At 35.5% G+C, this 20,816-nt stretch overlaps 1 protein-coding gene across 1 annotated transcript in view; it reads right to left on the reverse strand.

The window, feature by feature from the left end:
* Nucleotides 1–20,816, reverse strand: part of LOC306868243 (cytosolic carboxypeptidase 4-like) — a 137,160-nt gene that overhangs the window by 12,408 nt on the left and 103,936 nt on the right. Inside the window, exon 22 of the mRNA XM_079414331.1 lies at nt 6,074–6,234. Within this exon, the coding sequence (XP_079270457.1) occupies nt 6,074–6,234 (161 nt within the window). The remainder of the gene's footprint in view (nt 1–6,073; nt 6,235–20,816) is intronic.

The raw sequence follows: 20,816 nt of genomic DNA on the forward strand, positions 1-20,816 counted from the left end.
TGATTCTTTTGGAGAGTCTGTCCAATTGTGCATCAATAATTAAATGTGAAACTGAACTACTGAGCAATATGAAGTTCTGGCAAACTTTCCGAGGTGCAAAACAATTAGCGCAGTTTCCCCATGGTCGATCGGTTCAGTGATTTTGGTGGAATATTTAGAAATTAATTCTGATGATGTCATTCCTGAAGGAACTAAAAATGTAGATTTATCACAAAAATCAATGCCCCCTGATTCGTATGTAAAATTATGTGAGAAATTGTGCTACCTTCATTAAATACATTAAAGCATTACTTTCTTGATAGATAAAATTACTAAAATGTACCACAGTAAAAGTAACATTTTGCATGAATATAATATAATATAATAAAAAGTATATGATTAAAAACAATGCAATTAATTGCCTCTGAACAAAACTTAAAAAATGAATTAATTTGTTGACTCAAGAGCAATTTAATGCAATAAGTGTACTTAATTATATATAAAATGAAAACATAAGTGATACACACACACATGTTGGTTTTTGTGGTTTATGGGGACTCTCCATAGGCGTAATGGTTTTTATACTGAACAAACTGTGTGTGCTATTGCCCTACACCAACCCTACACCTAAACTTAGCCCTCACAGGAAACTTTGTGCATTTTTAGATTTTCAAAAAAACACCATTTAGTATGTTTTTTAAGCCTTTTGAATTACGGGGACATAGGCAGTGTCCTCATAAACCACCTTCATATTGTAATACCTCTGTCATACCCATGTCATTATACAAATTTGTGTCCTCATAAACCACAAACACACACACACACACACACACACACACACACACACACACACACACACAAATAAATGCATGTGTGTGTAATTACACATTAATATACTGACCAAAGAAAAAATGACTTTGTAAGAATTATTATTGGCCAACAAATGATTAGAGTAAGAGTAAGAAATATTATCAAATAAATAAATAAAGTGCTGAATCATATATTTAAAAAAAAGACCTTGTTTACAAAGATTACAAATACAAATAAAAAACAAAAAACCAAACAAACAAACAGACAAACAAACAGATAGATAAACAAATAAATTAGTTAAGTGTTGAATCACATTCAAAAACATCCTCGTATACAAAAATTTTGGGTAGTTATACAAAATAAAATAAAATAATTTTCTGAACCTATTATTAACAAATAGTTCCATAAGGTTTACAATAAATTTGAGATGGATACATCAAAAATAAAGGATCAATCTGAACACAAAAAAAAATTGTGGAAACTGGTTGTAATAACGTAATAATATCTAATATTCAAACTAAAAAACCTGCTCTCCCACAGACAAATAACAAAAGGATGAAGACTGCCTCGGAAAGATGCGTGATGCATGCCTATTTCTCTCTAAAGACTTCTTAAATGGTCTAAATAAATTGAAATGAAGCGAGCTAACTGGCAGGTTCAACCTTCCTCAGTTTCCTGAAGGGCGACCGTCATTTCAGAGTGGATTAACAAGTTAATGTAGTTTGTGGTAACTTTTGATGGAATAAGTTTCACAAGTCGGCTCAATTTTCATTGTTGGAATAGCTGGAGGTGCTGGGTGAATCTGAGGACAGTTGCAAATAGATGAAACAAGCCAATTGGCATGTAAATTCGGCTGGAAATATTTAGAATTATAATAATCAATTGCAGCTATTATTATTTAGCTTTATTTGTTGCTTTTCTTGCCCGTCTGTTTGTTTGTTTACACTTCTAAAGATCTCCTTTGTGTCTCACAATCCAATACGTTTCATGGTTGACTAAGCTTTCAACTTCGAGGCTTTGGCGAAGCGCTCTGATGTGGGGGAAGAAAAGAAATCAGGCTCGGGAAGAATTACAGAGCGAGCCAGAACATACCGTAGGGACTCATTTCTGAACTGCGTAATGAAAAAAAATGAACAAATGTGTCAAGCTGTAATGTAAGATGTCATGAAAGGTGTGGAGACGTTCAAAGCCGTTTTTATGAGAGCTTTAGATCTTCTGAGGGGTCCGGCATCAAAAGCGGCGTTTGGCCGTCTTTAGTTTATTAGATAAAGAACACTTGCTATTAAGTGACCTCATCAGAAAGCATGCACGCCCCATCACAGAACCTATTCAAAAAATGTCATGCTTTATTGTTAGAAAATCAATTCTGTGCACTTTTTAGAGCAAAAAAAGTTGAACTTTTGACACAAAAGATATAATAAGCCTGAATATGAAGAAAGCCAGAGTGTTCCCGTGAGCTGTCGGGCTTTATTTGACATCTAGCAGGTATTGAGCGTTCCGTCGGGCTATTTTTCATTCGGAAGTGCATTACCAAAAGTGTTGGGCAGGAAAATAGTATCCATCTGAATGTGAATTTGCTTTCCTCACAGAGTCGTCACAAACAAAAAGGGCTTCCTGTCAGCTCTTGAAGCGCTCGCTTCTCTTTTGTGTCTAAGGCTTGAGGTGGATCCATCCATCCATCCATCCGCTACTAAAATATTACATAATTTGTTAGATGTTGATCAGATACCTTGTTCTTGTTTCATATTAAACGTTTGTTCATCTGTAACAGTAAAAAACTAAAAAAAGAAAATAAAAAAAGATGAGCTATATTCTACATCCATCTAAGAAGAGCTGAGCTGAATCAGACAAGGCTTGTGAGCAGCATTCTGCAGCTGCGCATAATTCAGTTACGCAATACTCTCGGGTACGACCAGTCAAGTTTACTGTTTTCTCTTCAGTAATATGAAGACGAGAGGAACAATAGAAACATTGTGAAATCCAGGAGAAGAGAGAGGGGTGGGATAATCTCCTCAGAACACTGAGCGCTCTGTGTGGACAAGATGTAACAATTCAAAACGCACAAAAAAGGGATTTAATTGAACTTCGTAGAAATCAATAGCTCAGCTTTGGTCCATTTCATTCCATGACAGAAATCAAGACTCTAAGTGAATTTTAACTTGAGGATGCTGGGGAATGGAAAATGGAGGGAGAGGGGAGAGAACGAGTGTGTGGAGAAGAAAGTAGTTGGAGAGACGAAAGGAAAACAGAGAAAGTGGCAGTGCTCCCAGGAAACCCCTTTAGTGGCAAATTGAAAACTTGAAAGGCAGCTGATGCACTCTGAATGAATCTCTGTCCACGTCCCACAGCTCGAGATCATATTTAAAAAGCCAGAGTAAAAGGCTGCCTGACTTGGCAACAGCAACTTTGCAATATGATTCTTAAAGGTCACTAACAAGGTAACTTTGCCAGTTATCTCATTATGCTAATATTATAACGTGGTACAAGGCTTAGAAAGCACTACTGTACAGATATCTATATATACAGATATCTCTATTTTACAGTACTATGCAAAATAGAACTGAAATTACGTCACTATTCTGTTTATATGCTGAATTGCAAATAATCATCTTGTTTTTATTTGCATACTGAATTCTCACATAACTAGCCATCTACAGATTGAACACAAGCCACAGACAGAAAACAAGAAGTGTAAGGGTCATGGCAATGACAAAACATCTCTAATGTGGCATTATAATGATCCAAAACTAACTGCTAAAATTTTAATTTACATACTATCATGCAATGTCTAATGTAGTTAATCTGATCGTAAATTTCTGCAAATTAATTCAGCTCCAAACTAGCTCATTTACTCCATCTACACCTTGTTTTAGATCATTTCAGCGTTACATTTATTTATTTTCAGTGTTGAGGAAAGTTACTTTTAACACGTAATGCATTACAATATTTTCATTATTGCCTAAGAAAAGTAACTAATAGCATTACCAAGTTACTTTTTATGGAAGGTAAGGTGTTACATTACTTTTGCGTTACATTTTCTCATCTGGACCACTGAAAAAAACAATGAGTAAGAATTACTTACATTTACTTAAATCAAAATTAAGTATTGACTTAAGTACAATCTACTTAACTAAGTCAGGTAAAATTAGCAAAATAAGTAAATTTAACATGACCAGTTAGAGTTTGAGGAGTAATTTTTACTTAATTATTTTAGGTTAAATCTGCAATACTTAAGTACATGTCACTCAGTCATGGCTTCTAAAATTTACTCATTCGATGTAGCACTGGGAAACAACCATGCTATTAAAACATGTGATTCACTCACAAACATGCAAGTAGGCAAGTAGACAGCTTATCCTTTTAAGATAATATGTCTACTCAATAGAATTATTACCTAAATGAACACAGAGACCTCAATACTTGATACTCCATACACAATGACGGTGACAATCAGTGGATAGTGTTTGAGTAAGAATTGGTCATTCTGAGTAGAAAATCAACTCCAGATGTCACAAAACAGTAAGTTACTAAACCTAACAACAAAAGCAATCATAAAACAGTGTGAATACATCTCGAAAACAGCAAAAACGTTAACCTTATTAATTATCCATGCCCAAGTGCATGATGGGAACAACGGGATCATGACTTTGATATTTACTTAAAGAATCCTTGTAACCATAACAAACAATTCCAAGTAAAATATACTTATAAATTCAAACTTTAATTTCTACAAGCTTAAATTGAGTACTAATATAGAATTTAATTAGAATTATTTTTTAAATTCTTGCCTGAACTAAATTATTTTATGTGGAAATTACATTTGTTTTTATGTAGTATTTACTTCACCAAAAAAATCATTAATATCAGTGTGGGCTTGTTTGTTTGTTTTTAATATAAAAAGTAAATTTTTTGGCAAAGTGAAATGAATAAGCCTCTGATTCCATTTCATACTTTCTATTCAGGTTCAGGAATACTGAATCTGCCTTTTTTGCAAGTGAGATGAGTAAATGCATGTTCACATTTAATCTAAAACTAAAGTAAGCATCATGTTTACACAGTGCACACAACACCTCTGCACTTACTCCCGATTTCTCTAAAAATGAGAACAGGAGAGCTGTCAATCAATACATGGAAAAACTAAGTAACTAGCGTTACATATTTGAAAAAGTAACTATTTTATTATAAATTAAAAAGTGTTACTTTACTAGTTATATATATATATATATATATATATATATATATATATATATATATATATGTGTGTAATACATCATTCAAATGCTCACCTATCATTCATCAACCTCAAATATGGCTTTTTGTGGCTAGCTTTACATAGTGCTCAATATAATGTTAACCTAGAGAAATGTGCTTTATTCAAGTGTCTGCGGAGTGTGGAAACTGAACAGTAGCGCTCACTGCATGACAGATGGAGGCGCCGGTGCGCTCACTTGCTCCGTCATTTTTGGTCATACAGATAAAAGTAATAATTTTTTCGAATCTATTAATATCTGCCGGTGCACTGTGGCAAGCCTGAGCGTCCCCAGAGATTTACACTGATGCTCTATTGACATGCATTTTAATGCAGCCATTGTTAAAAATAATAAAATTAAACTTGAAACATAATAAACAAAATCATAAAATATGAAAGCAATATATAAAATAATCTCAACTGCCACTGAGATGAATGGCAATACTAAAGGATTGCTTTCTCTGGTTATAGACTTCCTTTGGTTTTTATCAAACATCTGGCTCAAATAATAATAAAAAGTGAACCATAACTGAAGATCCTCCACCAACCTCCAACTTTCCAAATGATAATTTCAACAAAAACTTTAATGCTATTCCTTTGCTACTGTGGGCTTATTCCTCCACCGAAGCAGAATCGTTATCATAATATAGTTACAGACAATTATAGTTATCGAATATAAACCACACAAGGCCAGCTGAATGTGCACATGATAATAAAAAGTGTCTGTTAATATGCCAAATTCCAATAATAAAATACAGATTTATCTTTCAAATTAACAGTCTTATTTAAAAAGGAGCAGTAAATTATTCAGATTTCTTTTGTTTTTAACATTTTGTTTAAGGCCATGTGTTAGACTAATTAGACTCTATTAGCAAATTTGAAGTATCTGAATCTTAACCAAATCCACTTGAGAAGAACTGTTTTAAAGTATTGACTACAAACCCTTGATTTAGGAAAACTTTTTATTGTGGTCTATTTTGACGGGTTTTGAAGCCCTAGACGTGTCTGTGGTCAAAATACGTTCATTTAACTCACTTATTGGATTTGTGGTCGAGAAGCCCGTCGTTCAGCAACAGGGCAGATGCGTGGTGGATCAGATGGCTGTTATAATGGATGGCGTTCCTCCTGAGGGTGAGAAGACTCTGGCTGAACTTCATTCCCATCTCCTCCAGCTCCCATGTCCCTGTCTGCAACCCCTGCGAGGTGAAGATATTTGAGATTGACAGGTTAGATTTATGATTGATTGGGGCTGTCAAACTACATTTACAGACTTGTCGCTTAATTCTAGAGACATTCTGTAAATGGAGACATTTGCACTATGAACACTATGAATACAAGAAAATATATGAATGCTGTTGAATTAAACCACAAAATGTCCATAAACTACAAGTGAAGCTAAAGTTTAGACATGAAGTTTTATTAAAAATAATAAATAAAAATCACAAAAACTAATTAATTAACAATGCAAAACAAAATGAACACAAACCAAAATAAAAAAAAACTACACAAAACCAAACAAAAACACACAAACACAAAATGCAAAGAAAACAAAACCAAAATAAAAAAATAACGCAAAACAATACAAAACATAAAACAAGGCAAAAAGGGACACAGAATCCAAAAACCTCACCCAAAACAAAATGCAAACAAAACATAAAACCAAAATAAAAAGAAAAAGAAAAAGAAACACACAAATGCACACACACACACAAACAAGTAACAAAAAACAAATGAACAATGAAAAACAAAACAAAAAACAGACCAAAATACAAACAAAAAACATTTTTGAATTAAGGTAAACCTGAAGATTTTTGAAAACATTTGAGGAAAGTTTACAATTTAATTAATTTATTTATTTTGCAAATGCCATAGGTTGGATGTTTTTGTATCTGGTAACAATGATACATTTTTATTTGAGACTAAAGTGCCCAAATACAATGTGTGGCTGCTGTATTTTGCAGCCTGTTGTTGCACTTTGAAAATTTGCTGAAAGCAGAATTGAGTCGGGTCCCAAAATGCATCTGCATTGACACCACAATGTTATTGCACACTTCCCACTGTGCCCAAACTCTCCTCTCATATAATGCATTGTTCCGGAAACAACCATTAATGGAAATCCAGACACTAACAATATTTTCTGCCACTAGTAAACAAACACAGCGCAGGCACTGAAACGTTCACGCTTTTCTAGGCACACAAAACCCTGCAATAACCCAAAGTCCTGACCCAGTGGTTCAATGAGCTGTGGATTACTGCAGGTTAACAAAATCAATAAATCTGCAGCGTCTCCATGTTTCTTCAGCGCTCCACTCACCGGTGAAACCAAAACAAAGAAGCTTGTGGAGCTTTTATCTGCTCAGCCACATCATAACTCATGTTTCCATCAAATTCAAACCAAAGCATCCACTGTATGCATTTATTGTATACAATAAAGGTCTTGAAATAAACTAAGGACATTTTATAAAATATAACAAGTATATATGGCTTTGCATGATTTAGTATTGGTAGTTGACATTAAATATCTTTGGGAAGTTGACATGGCCTGCTATTATCCATCTAAAACTATTATAATCTGCATTTTACAATTTATTATAAGGATTATGCATGCAGCTTTCATGGCTTTCAAACATTATGGCCAGTAAAATTCCATGATTTTTCAATTATACCCTTTCCATTCATTCATTATTACCATAACTACCACCTCAAAAAGACACTATCTATCGGTTTCTAGCACATTCAATATTTTGTAGTATAACATAACTTGACAATGCATATTCATAACATTTTTTTGAACATATTTTGTTTACTTCCATGAATTTTGTAGGTCTAGACATAAATAAATTGACTGATTGATTGATTGATTTCCTTGATGACGAACGTGTTTATTAAAAGATACATAAAGAAACAATTCAACAAAATGTAAAATGATTTCAGAGCAGCAGTTGGTAAGATTTTTAGTGAACAATTAGTTACATTTCAGTTTGTTTATATGATTTGAGAATTCCAGACTTGAAATATACAACTAATGACGAGAAATGATTATAAATTACAACAAAAAATGCTAATAAATGTATAAATGTTATAAAATGAGAACTATAATAGTCTTCTATTGTTATTTCAATTTACTTTGGTTATTTTTATTTACTTTTAGAAGTCGTTTCATTTAACTTAAAATTCAAAAACTAATAATGACAAAGTCATTGTTAAAAATTGCAAATATACTAATAAATATTATTATTAATAATAAGAACAAAAACACCTTGCTGACCACTAATAGAAATACATATATTTTTTTTCAATTAGATTTTTATTTATTTATATATATATATATATATATATATATATATATATATATATATATATATATATATATATATATATATATATATATATAAACCTTAAATCTATGAACAGTTGTAAACGTTTCGAAAATGGAGAGATGAAACAACTGTGTGCAGTCAGTCATAATATGAACAGTCAAACAACATAAGTCATAATTACAAGCTGTTCTTTCCATATCATATCGATTCTCACCCAAATAAAGTCTTTAACCTTGCTTGTTTCAACGATCAGTTTTCTGTCAGATTACGCCTTTCATAACATAATGATTGCAGATTATTTCGCCAAGAAGCAGCTGCACCTGCTCACTCGAGCATGTTATTAGTGTGTGAACGCTGCATGCTTCCCCAGAGAATGTGCGGCAGCGAATCCCTGTGAGCCCTTCATTCACTGCAACCTCAGCCTGGTGAGATTGAGCCCGGTTTTGCTGCAATGCAATCTCCATTAGAGACGATTCATTATGACCGATCGCGATTCACAGGGCCGTGTAGGAATCAAGTGAGAAAAAGGTGTCACAATTTTTCAGATGAGCCGTCCCCCTTATTTAGCCTGCATCTTTCACCCCATGTGATACCAACAACCCTTCTTTCCTTCTCTCTCCCCACATACGAGGCTTGACGCTGTAGATAAGTGAGCCTTAGTTGTAAACTCAGCAGGCCAGATGAGTCAGAAGGGAGTTAGCGTCAGCGCTAATACCTTAAGAGTCTCGCCACACTCTGGGGAAGCGGCCAAATTAATGGGAAGCTGTGTAAGGAAGAGAATGATGGGCGAGCAGCACCAGGCGCACCTACCCACACCTGACCTTTACGTGATCGAGAGACACAAAAACACACACACACACACACACACGTCCACAGCGCAGACACAAACTCATTCTGTCAAGACGGCAGCAAACAAACAGATGTTTACCGCAGCCTCCCTCTAACCGGCCAATGAGACGCTGGGGTGCCGAAAGCGAGGGAGAACTGCTCAGTATGAGTGCGGCGGTGTGTTCTGGGTATCGCTCTTCAATAATTTAAAGGCAAACCAGGGGTTACATGTGTAGAATGCATAGAGCCTGGGCTGTTTACTCATAGTCGAAAATCAATTCTCACCATGTTTGTATTGAGGAGGCCACACTGATCATTTCAGCTGACGCACAGCCCTTTAACTTCCACTCGGATGCGATCGGTCATGTCAAAACACTCGCGCTTGTGGGTTTCGAGCGGAAGCTGAACCCATCTGCTATGTTTGCTTGTATATAATTGCAAATTAAGCGCAGCAAAGCAACTACATTAAAGGAAGTCGCTGATATGCAACATGTTCAGTGCAAATACTAAAATCTATGTCAGATGTTAGAACGATGTTTAGATGACGTTTTTGTGACAAGTATGATTCAGAATGCTCATGAACCTGCACTGAGTAGGATTTCAGATATTAGTTCCCACTTTTTCAGAATTAATTTCCATAACATTTCCAATAATTTTTTGCAAGTTAATTTAAAGAAAAAAAAAAAAAAAACGAAAAATATATAAAATAAAAAAATCTTACAACAACAACAAACCAGTAAAAAAGTAAAACAAAGCACAAAATGAAACAAAATAAAGCAAACAAAACAAATCAGTATTGACTTGTTTTCAAATAAATAAATAAACCATTTCCTGTCCTCTTTTATAATAATTTGGCCAGGAAAAATGAATATGAATTTCTAGGGCTGTGGGAAAAAAAAAGAAAAAAGACAAAAATCTAAAATAAAATCTAAAATAAATAAAAATGCAATAAAATAAAACACAACAAAAACAAACCAAACTAAATAAAATAAAGAAAAACAAAACAACATCAATCAGTATTGACTTGTTTTCCATAAAAATATCTAAATATTATGTGTCCTTGCTTAAAATATTGGCTACACACACACACACACACATACATATATATACATATATATATATATACATATATGTGTGTGTGTGTGTGTGTGTGTGTGTGTGTGTGTGTGTGTGTGTGTGTGTGTGTACAGGATAAACATTTTCAGGCATCAGAGCTGATTAACTAGTTGATCAAATAAAGTAAATCAGTAAGTTTTCAACAGTTAACAAGAACGATTGATTTAACACTTGCTGAGGCCCTAAAACACAACAAATGGAACAAAAAATACCTCACATAATAGATGATTCCCAAACACAGACAAATAAACACAGTTTGCACACTCTTGTTTACAAATTAACCAATCTAAATCACTTTGAGCCAGACTCTTCCATTTCTGTGCGACAGGGAGAGGGAAAAAAATAAATAAAAAGAGTCACTCGCTCACTTATGCAGCAAAGCGTTTCGTTTGGTGGGGGCAAATTCCTTGTTTATTGGAGTGACAGTTTTTCCCTTTGATAAGGCCAGAGTTGAGGAGAGCCAAGCAGGCAGCAGGAAGACTGCCAAAACCACACACAGGCATAGCAGCTATCATGCCCTTTCAGAGGGCCCAAGCCATTAGAGAGCTAAATTACCCCTCCTGATCGCTCTTATTAACTCTAAACTAATCTCAGTGGCATACGGCTTGATCACCATGGCTCTGTGCCACTGAATAGACTGGTATCAATCGTAGAAAATGGCCCCATGGCAGCAAATTTGATTCATTTTTTTATTTGTTTATAATTTTTTTTTATGGATGAAAGCACATTCATAGGGATGTGAAAACAACATTTTTTGTAATATTGTATAAGATATATTAAACAAACTGTACCATATATATTCAAACGATTATCAAAATGTTAGTTATCGTGTTCGGTATGAATAAGCTTTAATCCTACAATAATAGTTTATATTTTGATTGGTTGGGTCAGATTTGGTGGGAAATATCAGGTTTACATCTTACATCAATACTTGATTGTTTTGTAAGAACAGAAAAGAAGACCCAGCTATTATGGTGGTAGATATGCAAATAACTTGCTCAGATGATTTTATTTTATTTTTTCAGATATACATCTGAAATTGATCATAGGAATTGATTACAGTGATTACAGGAAACCGTAGAACTCAAGTCCATAAATAACTTGCAGTTTTTCTTTCAACCACAGATGGCGATAGAGAGGCCAAAGTACTGAAATAGCTACACTCTTATAAATAAATGTTTTAAAAGAGTGTTTTCGCAGTGATTCCATTGAAGAACAATTTCTGAGGTGAATTATGGGATTAAATGAACACACTCAAATAACTCAATAATACCCACTATTATTTCGGAAACCACTACAAATAGCTTTCCCCTCAAAAAGTGCACTATGTAAGGGTACAGGAGGTGATTTTATACAGTAGCCCAGAACTGCACAACACAATGAAATCTCCACAAAACAACGGAAACCAGCCGCAACACAACAAAATTAGCACAACACAACAGAAACAAGCCACAATACAACAAAATTAGCACAACACAACAGAAACGAGCTGCAACACAACAACATTAGCACAACAGAAGCAAGCCACAACACAACAAATTTAACACAACAGAAACAAGCCGCAACACAACAATATTAGCACAACACAATGGAATCAAGCCGCAACACAATGGCCCACCTATTATGCAAAATCCACTTTTACATGGTGTTTGGACATAAATGTGTGTTGGCAGTGTGTGAACACAACCAGCCTACAATAATAAAAATCCACCCACTCCTCATTTGGTAATCCCCTTTAAACCAAGTCAATCTCACTAGGGCTGCCGTTTTGACTCTCACCGCAGTGTGACGTCACATTTCGAAGGGGCAGGCCACAGGGGTTGATTGACAGCCCTGCATTGCTATAGTTTCTGCCCTTAGCAGTTACGCTGTCCTTCATTTTCTCCATGGTCGAGCAGCTGTAACGTTTTAACCGTATTTGTGTGCGTACATTAAGTATTTTTTTAGCTGATCAGCACTGTGATTGTGAGATTAGTTTGCGCCTTTCGTAGCGCGAGATTTGTTCGGTAGTGCTCAGCCAATTGATCCGCGCCGATGACAGGTGACACGAGCTCTGTAACATTCTGCCGTTTCGTCCCACTTTCAGTGCATTTGACTTCCCATATGTACGGCTGGACACCGGTTCTCTCGCTCTCAGCTATGTTGCTTCTACCAGCTGTTTATTGCTGTAGATATGCAATGCAGAGAGACGTATATGCAACCCCCTCTTCTGGAGACAGGGCAGGAATATGCAGCTCATTTGCATTTAAAGCCATACACTCCAAATCAGCTATTTTTTAGACACACCCCAAAAATGTCATTTTCCAGCTGCTATAATAAATGATCTGTGGGGTATTTGGGGCTGAAACTTCACAGACGCATTCTAGGGACACCCAAGGCCAATATTACATCTTGTAAAAAGGGACATAATAGGTGCCCTTTAGGGCTGAACGATATTCTGTTTTGACATCGACATCGCGATGCGAGCGTGAGCGATAGTCACATCGCCGGAACATGCAATGTGAAGGGTAGAAGCCCATGGTGTATTAAGAGAACGGTAGCACCAGGGTAGCACACAGTATGTTTACTGTGTGCTACCCTGGTGCTACCGTTCTCTTAATACACCATGGGCTTCTACCCTTCACATCGCATGTTCGAGTTTGTTGTATGGCTTGTTGCTGCGGTGACATGCACGTTCCGCGTGCCTGCACAGTGATTGGTTCGCTGTGCCGCTGCTCACCGCTCACGCTCACAGCCAACATTCACTGCTAAAAATGCGCGACGAAGAGGATCCGCCGCAAAAAAATTATTTCGTACCAAAAAGAAAGTCGAAATAATCTATTTGGGACTATTTCGGCTACAAAAAGGAGGATGTTGACCAAAATGAGGTACTTTGCATGGAGTGTCAAAGTTGTGGCCACAAAACAAGGAAACACCACCAATTTGTCTGATCACTTAAAACGGCACCACAAAGCTCTTTACGACGAATACAAAGTCAAATCTGGATGTCAACCAAAACAAACAAATATTTGTGATGCCTTTGCCAGTGTGACACCTTACCAGAAAGGCTCTCAACGACAGAAAGAAATAACAGACGCAATAACGTTTCATATCGCTAAAGATATGTTGCCATTAAATACAGTCGCCAAAGAGGGATTTAAGAACATGATCCGAATGCTTGACAGGCGGTATGTTATAACATCCCGCACATATTTTTCACATAAAGATTGTGAACCAAAATGCTTATAAGTTGTTTTATAAAAAAAATATTTATTTTAAGTTATATTGTTGTAAACCAATCAGGGGGGTTGGTGTAAAGCTGCTGTTTTATTTAAAAATGTGTTCTGCTTTTGTGTTTACAGAAATGTTCTAATTTTGGAATAAAATATTAAGTGACCTTTTTGTCACTTGTAATGAAGCTTGCTTATTAGTGAAATTATTAATATCATGGAATGGTAATTATTGACTTTAGCCTGGATTGATGGCTCTCAATATCGCAATATATATCGTTGGGAAAAAAATATCGCAATGTAATTTTTTTCCAATATCGTGCAGCCCTAGTGCCCTTTAAACGCTTCAATTGCAGAAACAAATCACTTGTACCCAAAACAATTTCAAAAACTGAATTTGAATTCTAAATTCATCAAAAGTCTAGATAAACTAGTCAAACCTCAAAAACTGAGTAGTTGACAATCCTCCTAGTCTGTCTTTTGATCATTTGTATCATCCATTCTTGTGCAAGCTCCTCAGAGTGAATTTGCACATTTCAGTGATTTTACACACAGCAACTTGGCTAATTAGCACGTGACATGCTAATGCCACTGTCGACATTTCCGATGACAATGATGTATTGCATATAAACTGTCTGGTCTTGCATCGCGTCGCCCACTTACCTCCTGACATATACTCACAAAACACACCTTTCTTCCTTTCAGCCTGCAATCATAAATCAATGACAAGTCACACAATTGCTAACTAGTAGCTACCTGGCCACTTTCAACCAAGTGCTTTATTTCCCCCGAGGCTTCTGTAGCTTAGTCCTGTGGTTAAACAATCTTACAGGACATTTGGTAGCACAGAACTCGAACTGTTTTCCAATAGAGGCCCAAGCATAACAGAGCTCTGCTAGCAAGCCTATGTGTCATTGATGAAGTGAGTCATGATGAGATTGGAGTTCTCGACTCAGCGGCTCTCTCTAGGTCTCAGCTATATCACTGCACCGCTAGAAAAAAATGCATGTATTTTTGCTCAAACAACCCCTGTAAGAATAACAGAGCAAATGACCTACTCTTTTTCAGCTAACTTGGACGTCCTCTGAGAAATATCTGGAACATCTTTGATTGCGTAATATATACATACATATATATATATATATATATATATATATATATATATATATATATATATATATATATATATATATATATATATATATATATATATATATATATATATATATATATATATATTTTAAACCACTATGCTTCTCCTCATTTACTTTGACCTTCGTCGAATACTGTGATTAAAAGTTAAGTTTTCATTGTGCTGCCTGGTGCACGTTCATTATATATTTAGGCTTTTTAACCAACTTTCGGTTGGTAAAATATCCTCTTTGCTATTCTGTCTATGCATGATAATATATTTAACTGTTTAATTATTAGAATTTATATAGCTTTGTTTTATCACTGCTGTCCATGGCCCACAACACTAACACAGTCAATACAGTTGCTAGCAAGATTTGTCTTTTCTTTGTCAATCTTAAAATAAAATAAAAAGATGCTTAAAAACCTGCTGACATCTTTTCCAATGCTAAATATAAATAATAAAGCATTTATAAAATAATGAAGAATTTGGAAGCGAGCCTGGTGATAAGTGCATGTTTCATAAAGTCCTACTAAATGCAAGGATCAGAGGAGTCTTGTTTCGTTGGACAGAAAATCTAAAGACAGTCAGGGCTGGTTTTGATAGACCATATGTTTACGTAGCCTCTGGAGTTCAGCAAGAAACTTTTAAAGATTGTTAATTACAAACTAAGTGGTATTCAGTGGCTTTAATGAAGGTGATAATGAAATTAAGCTCAGGCAAACATCACCTGTTCATTCAAGCAGGTCACATCCAGGAAACACCATGCTTTCAAATCACATCCCATAATTATGGTTTCCACATTGTGCCTAAAAATACATTAAATAGTCTAAAACCTATATTACTTTGAGAGAAAATGAGTTCTTATTTCCTGAACCTTCTTTATTAAATTAGAAACCTTTAATTGACATATTGCACATTAATTATTTTCTTTCGAAATGCTGAGGAACAGTCAAGCCCTCTCTCTTTCTTATCTATCAAAGGCAAGTACATTTAGGGTTCATGGCCTAAAAAAAAGTATATTCTTTTTTCCAATTTTATACTTTTTAATCTTTAGTATATTTAAAATTGCTTTGATCACACATTTTACATGCCATTTATTCTATCTAACCTTAATTGTATATTAGATTCTTCACTATGGACCTCTTAACCTCACTTAATTTTAAAAGTACCTCTTTTAACCTCTCTGAAACACTTTATGTATCTATGTGTGTGTGTGTGTGTGTGTTCACGTGGTGTGCATCAGTGTGAAATGAATCCTCATCTAAAATCCACACTCTCTTCCAGTAGACCAGACAACTGACATTTCCCCTCGTATTCCTGCGTGACACCATCATTTAACATCAGCCACTGATGAATAGTGAATGGAAATAGATATCCGATTCTAAAAGCCTGACCTGCAGAAATGATTTAGAGAGGTCTTCAGTGTTTGAAGTGCTAGCTTTCCCTTCACCTTGGAGAACATTGAGATGGAGATGCCGGAGGCATCCAGAACATCTAAGAGTAGATCACACAACCATGCAGGAAGTCCAGACGAACATCAGCTTTACAAAATATTAATAAAAATCAAACATTAAATATATTTAGATCACATTTATATTTAATTATAATTATTTAAAATATGATTTGTAATATGAAAATAATAAAATAAGATAAAAAAGCTTTGTGTGGGACTGGTGCTGGTCTGCTTTTACATAGGCTCCTCTTTGGTGCATAATTTAATAGCAGTGTTCAGCTGATTGTCAGACCTGCACACTCAGCACAGTCAGTATCCTCAGTTTGCTGCGCCTTGCGAAATATTGCCATGGCCATAATTAAAAGTCGTCCTTTGAAATTAATCACATATTATGAGAGTTGCTTTAATCAATTTGCAAACATCAAATTACTATCTCCAGCATATGTCCCTCAATATGGCTATGGCCATCATTATTTCTTTCTTTCTTTTTTTTTTTTTTTTTAGAGAACCAATTAAATTTCTGGAAATCGGATGGGTCATAACTCCACTTATTGTCCTGAAATACAATTATCAGATCAGTCATCTTCTATGAAATGCCTCTCAGCGGCAGCCATAGAGCAGCCAATCCAAACAGCCAATCTGATTCCTGTCTCCGGCCTGTCGCAGTTAATCCAAAATTCACTTTATATGACACATTTATCCCAAAGTCAACATGAAACCACACTCACAACTTATTTAACTTTTATAATGTGTAATTGTCTTAGCTAAGTTTACATACTCAACTACTTTAAATATAAATTGATATAGACACACACACATTTTTTTTTCTCAGCTAAGTTTACATACTTAACTACAGAAATGCTGAAAAATATATGGAGGCTCACAAAAACAAGCTGCTAAAATCCATACTTCCTGAAAGTGGAATATATTTATTTTATTGAATGACAAAAAGGAATCTATGCTGAGGTGTTGTTTTCAATGTTTCTCCAACATTCAGACTAAAACCACCGAGTCTAAACATCTGACATTGAGTCTGACAGTATTTACAGCCCATTACGTGTTGATTTTTAGATGAGGAGATCAATTACCCACTAAAAATGTTCCACGGTTGCTGCAATCTCCCTGTAGGACTCACTAAGCTAAAACCCAAACTTTGCTTCACAGTTACGTTTCGAGACAAAAAGTGTTTATCACAGCTGTGACTAAATTGAACCTAATCAGAATGTAGCACTCGGCATACTTAATTAAAGGAACTTTGTACCAATTTCATCAAGCCTCGCGTTTATCTTAATCCATGTGTTTCCTTGCAAAAAACGACAATAGTTGATTAAGTTTAGAGGAGAAAGAAGTGCAAAGGAAAGGAAGTGGGGAATTTTATTCGCCACTCTGAAATTGCAAAGCTAAGGTGATTAAAGGTGCTGTCTTTGTGATGCAAATGAGATTCCTTTTGAAGATTATCCTTCGTTTGGCAAAAAACACCTCTGCTTTGAGAGGAAGACCGTCAGAAAAGGTCCTACCGGTGTGATTGGCAATCTGGGAAAATGGATAAGTATCACTTCACTTTCTGTCTGGAGTAAAAAAGCTCACCAGGTTCCCACATTCCTCATGAAATCAACAACCGCAGGCTATGCCGTTTAACAGCTGATTGATTTGGCAATATTACATCACTTTCTTGTCATCAAAATATGCAAAACTGAACATTACTCATCAGCCCTACCGACCGAAGCTCGGATTTACCACGACGTTTCTTTTACGGTACATGTGTAGCTGTCTATCTGATCAGGGATTCCACTAGGCAGTGATGACATTTCAGAGGCGGCGCTACTCTGACTGACCCGGGCTCTGATTTACTGACTGAGAACGTAATTAAGCTTCGCTCCGTTCCCGAATCCCAGAGCTCATCTGAGCTGCTAATTGGCATGAATTAGCTGTGAACAGAGGGAGTGTTTCTATCCATTCCCCACTCTTTTCTCTCCTTTTTTTAACGTCCCCGCTCTCATCTAACTCACATTACAGGACCCGGAGAGGGCACACTTGAATTGGCTCCACAGTCTAATGGTCTGCCAGGTTCCTGACATCGGCAGTGAATATTAGTACAGACTTTTTAATCAGGAGACTCTCTGGCTGCCGCCCATTGCTAAAAGTACATGTACCAAAACATCTGGCCTGCCAGCTGCGCTTATATGCGCGGCTCGTAATGAAATGTCTGATTTTCTGATCCATTAGTCCAAATCTATACACATTTAGAAGCTCTTTCGTCCTGCATATTGTCCGACACCCTCTTCTAACACCATCAGGGATGTGGTTTACACTGGCCAATTGCCTAGGTTTGGAGACACAATAATTGACTTCAAATGATGTGTAGCTGACAATAAAATATGAAGAAAAAGATGATAAAAACATCATTATAGTTAATTTTTTTGGAAAATTACAGTTTTTTTTATTGCTGAATTGAGTATTTTTTTTAATTTTTTGCTTTTGTTTTCAAAATTTAAATGTTAAATATCGAGCATAGCGTTAGTTCTGGCAGGTCACGTTAGTCAAGCTCGCATCAGCTGACTCTCAGCTAATCCCCATCTACTTATAGGAATACGACACCTAAGCATCCATATATAAGGTCGTCATTATCAGCAGTTTGCTCAATAGCAAATTACCCTCCTCCATCCCCAACTCCTCCTCATGATCCAGCCTTCTGATTCTCTTTTGAATCAGACAAATTCAAAAATGTGTACAAAAATTACTGACATTTTTAACAAATCTGCAATACATTTGTTGGTTCTGTTCTGTTTACCCTAGGGTGTTATTGCTGCTCTCCCTGCTCTCATCCATGCTAGGCTGCATGGATGCGCAGGGAGTTCTTGCTCAAAACAGAACCATTCCGCAAATCCAAACTATATGCTAATTGTCAATCATCTTTGACGATAGTGGTCCTGACAGATCTACTATTTAAATAGTATTTACTTAAATATAAAAAAAAAAATACTTAAATAGTATTTACTATAAACAAATTCCATTGTGTCTGTATATACTTTAAAAAGAAATAAAAATATTTTTTACACATTAAATATTTTTAGAGTATTAAATATTTTTTGTGTATTAAATATGTTTAGTGTATTCAATATTTTTCTAAATATTTTTATTTATATATTTTGTAAAAAAAATAAAAATAATAATTTAAACCTAAATGAGCTTCTAAGACATATTATACAAATATTCTATAAAACTGCTAGAGTTATATTACAATTCAATTGATTGATTGATTGAGTGATATATTGCACCCAAAATAAAAGTTGTATTTACATAATGTGTGTGTGTACTGTGTATGTATATATAAATACACACATCCATGTATATATTTATATTTATATAATATAAATCGTATTTAAATACATACATACATGTATTCTTAAATATATACATGTATGTGTTTATTTATATATACACATAAATATACACAGTACACACACACATATTATGTAAACACAAACTTTTATTTTGGATATGATTAATCACGATTAATCAATTTGACAGCCCTAACTTATACATACACACCCACAGTTATCAGATCAGGTATATATGCATTAAGTATGAAAACATAGTTACAGTTCTATTTGGTTGCTGAAGTACTGAATATATATATACCCAAGCCAAAACAAACACATTTCTCTAGAAATACAGCCGTTTGTTATTCTTTTGAGAAACGAAGGCTGTTCCATGCAATACTGTCTTGAAAGAAGAAAGCAAACTGTATCTAACCAGCACAGGGAGAGACATGGACGTCCCAGAAGCACAACAACAAGACTAGCAGTACATCAGAGCCTCTAGTCTGAGAAACAGACCCCTGACTGGCTCATTGAAGAGTACAAACTAAACATCAACAGCCAAGACAAGACTCCCAACTTTTAGGCAGAATGTCAGAGAAGATCTAACACTGACACATAAGAACAAAAGAGTGGATTGAGCTAAATAACATACATTGGATGGCAAACAATTATTATGGATGGATAAATCCAAGTCTAAGGCTGTTAGTCAATCTTGCCTCACTTAAAAAAGAATAGTGCTGTTCTCACCTTATGTCCACCTGTTAGCTGGCACAGATCCTGTCTCTGTTTTATTTGAGCTACAAGTCCCGTTTTGACAGGGAATAAGGACTAAAACTTAATAAAACGTCTCCCTCAAGAGCTGACATTCTCATATCAGACCTTATTCCTCAACCATTAGCACTTTCCGAAAACATTTTTCTTACTTCCAGAACCTTTAAAGGTGCAGTCCATGGTCAAGAGTAATTCGGCACCCTGTCCTTTATTAAAGGGCTGCCAGACTTCCCAGAACGTTTGCAAATGTCACTGCGTTAGAATCGCTGTACTTTGACTAAATACCATCTGCCAGTATCTCTAATGTTACCAAGTCTGGCTGTGTATAAAACTACTGGTTGCTAAGCTAGCTGAGTACCAAACCAAGTCCCTTTAAAGGAACAGTTTACCCAAAAATGAAAATTTGCTGAAAACGTACTCGCCCTCAAGCCATCCAAGTTGAGAGTTTGTTTCTTCATCGAAACAGATTTAGAGAAATTTAGCATAACTTCACTTGCTCACCAATCGATCCTGTGCAGTGAATGGGTCCCGTCAGAATGAGAGTCCAAACAGCTGATAAAAACATCACAATAAAGCACATGTAATCCACACGACTCATTTAGAACGGTTTTGGCCCATTTTCA

The sequence above is a fragment of the Barbus barbus genome (genome assembly GCF_936440315.1).
Source record: "Barbus barbus genome assembly, chromosome: 50".
In the NCBI taxonomy this organism is placed as follows: domain Eukaryota; kingdom Metazoa; phylum Chordata; class Actinopteri; order Cypriniformes; family Cyprinidae; genus Barbus; species Barbus barbus.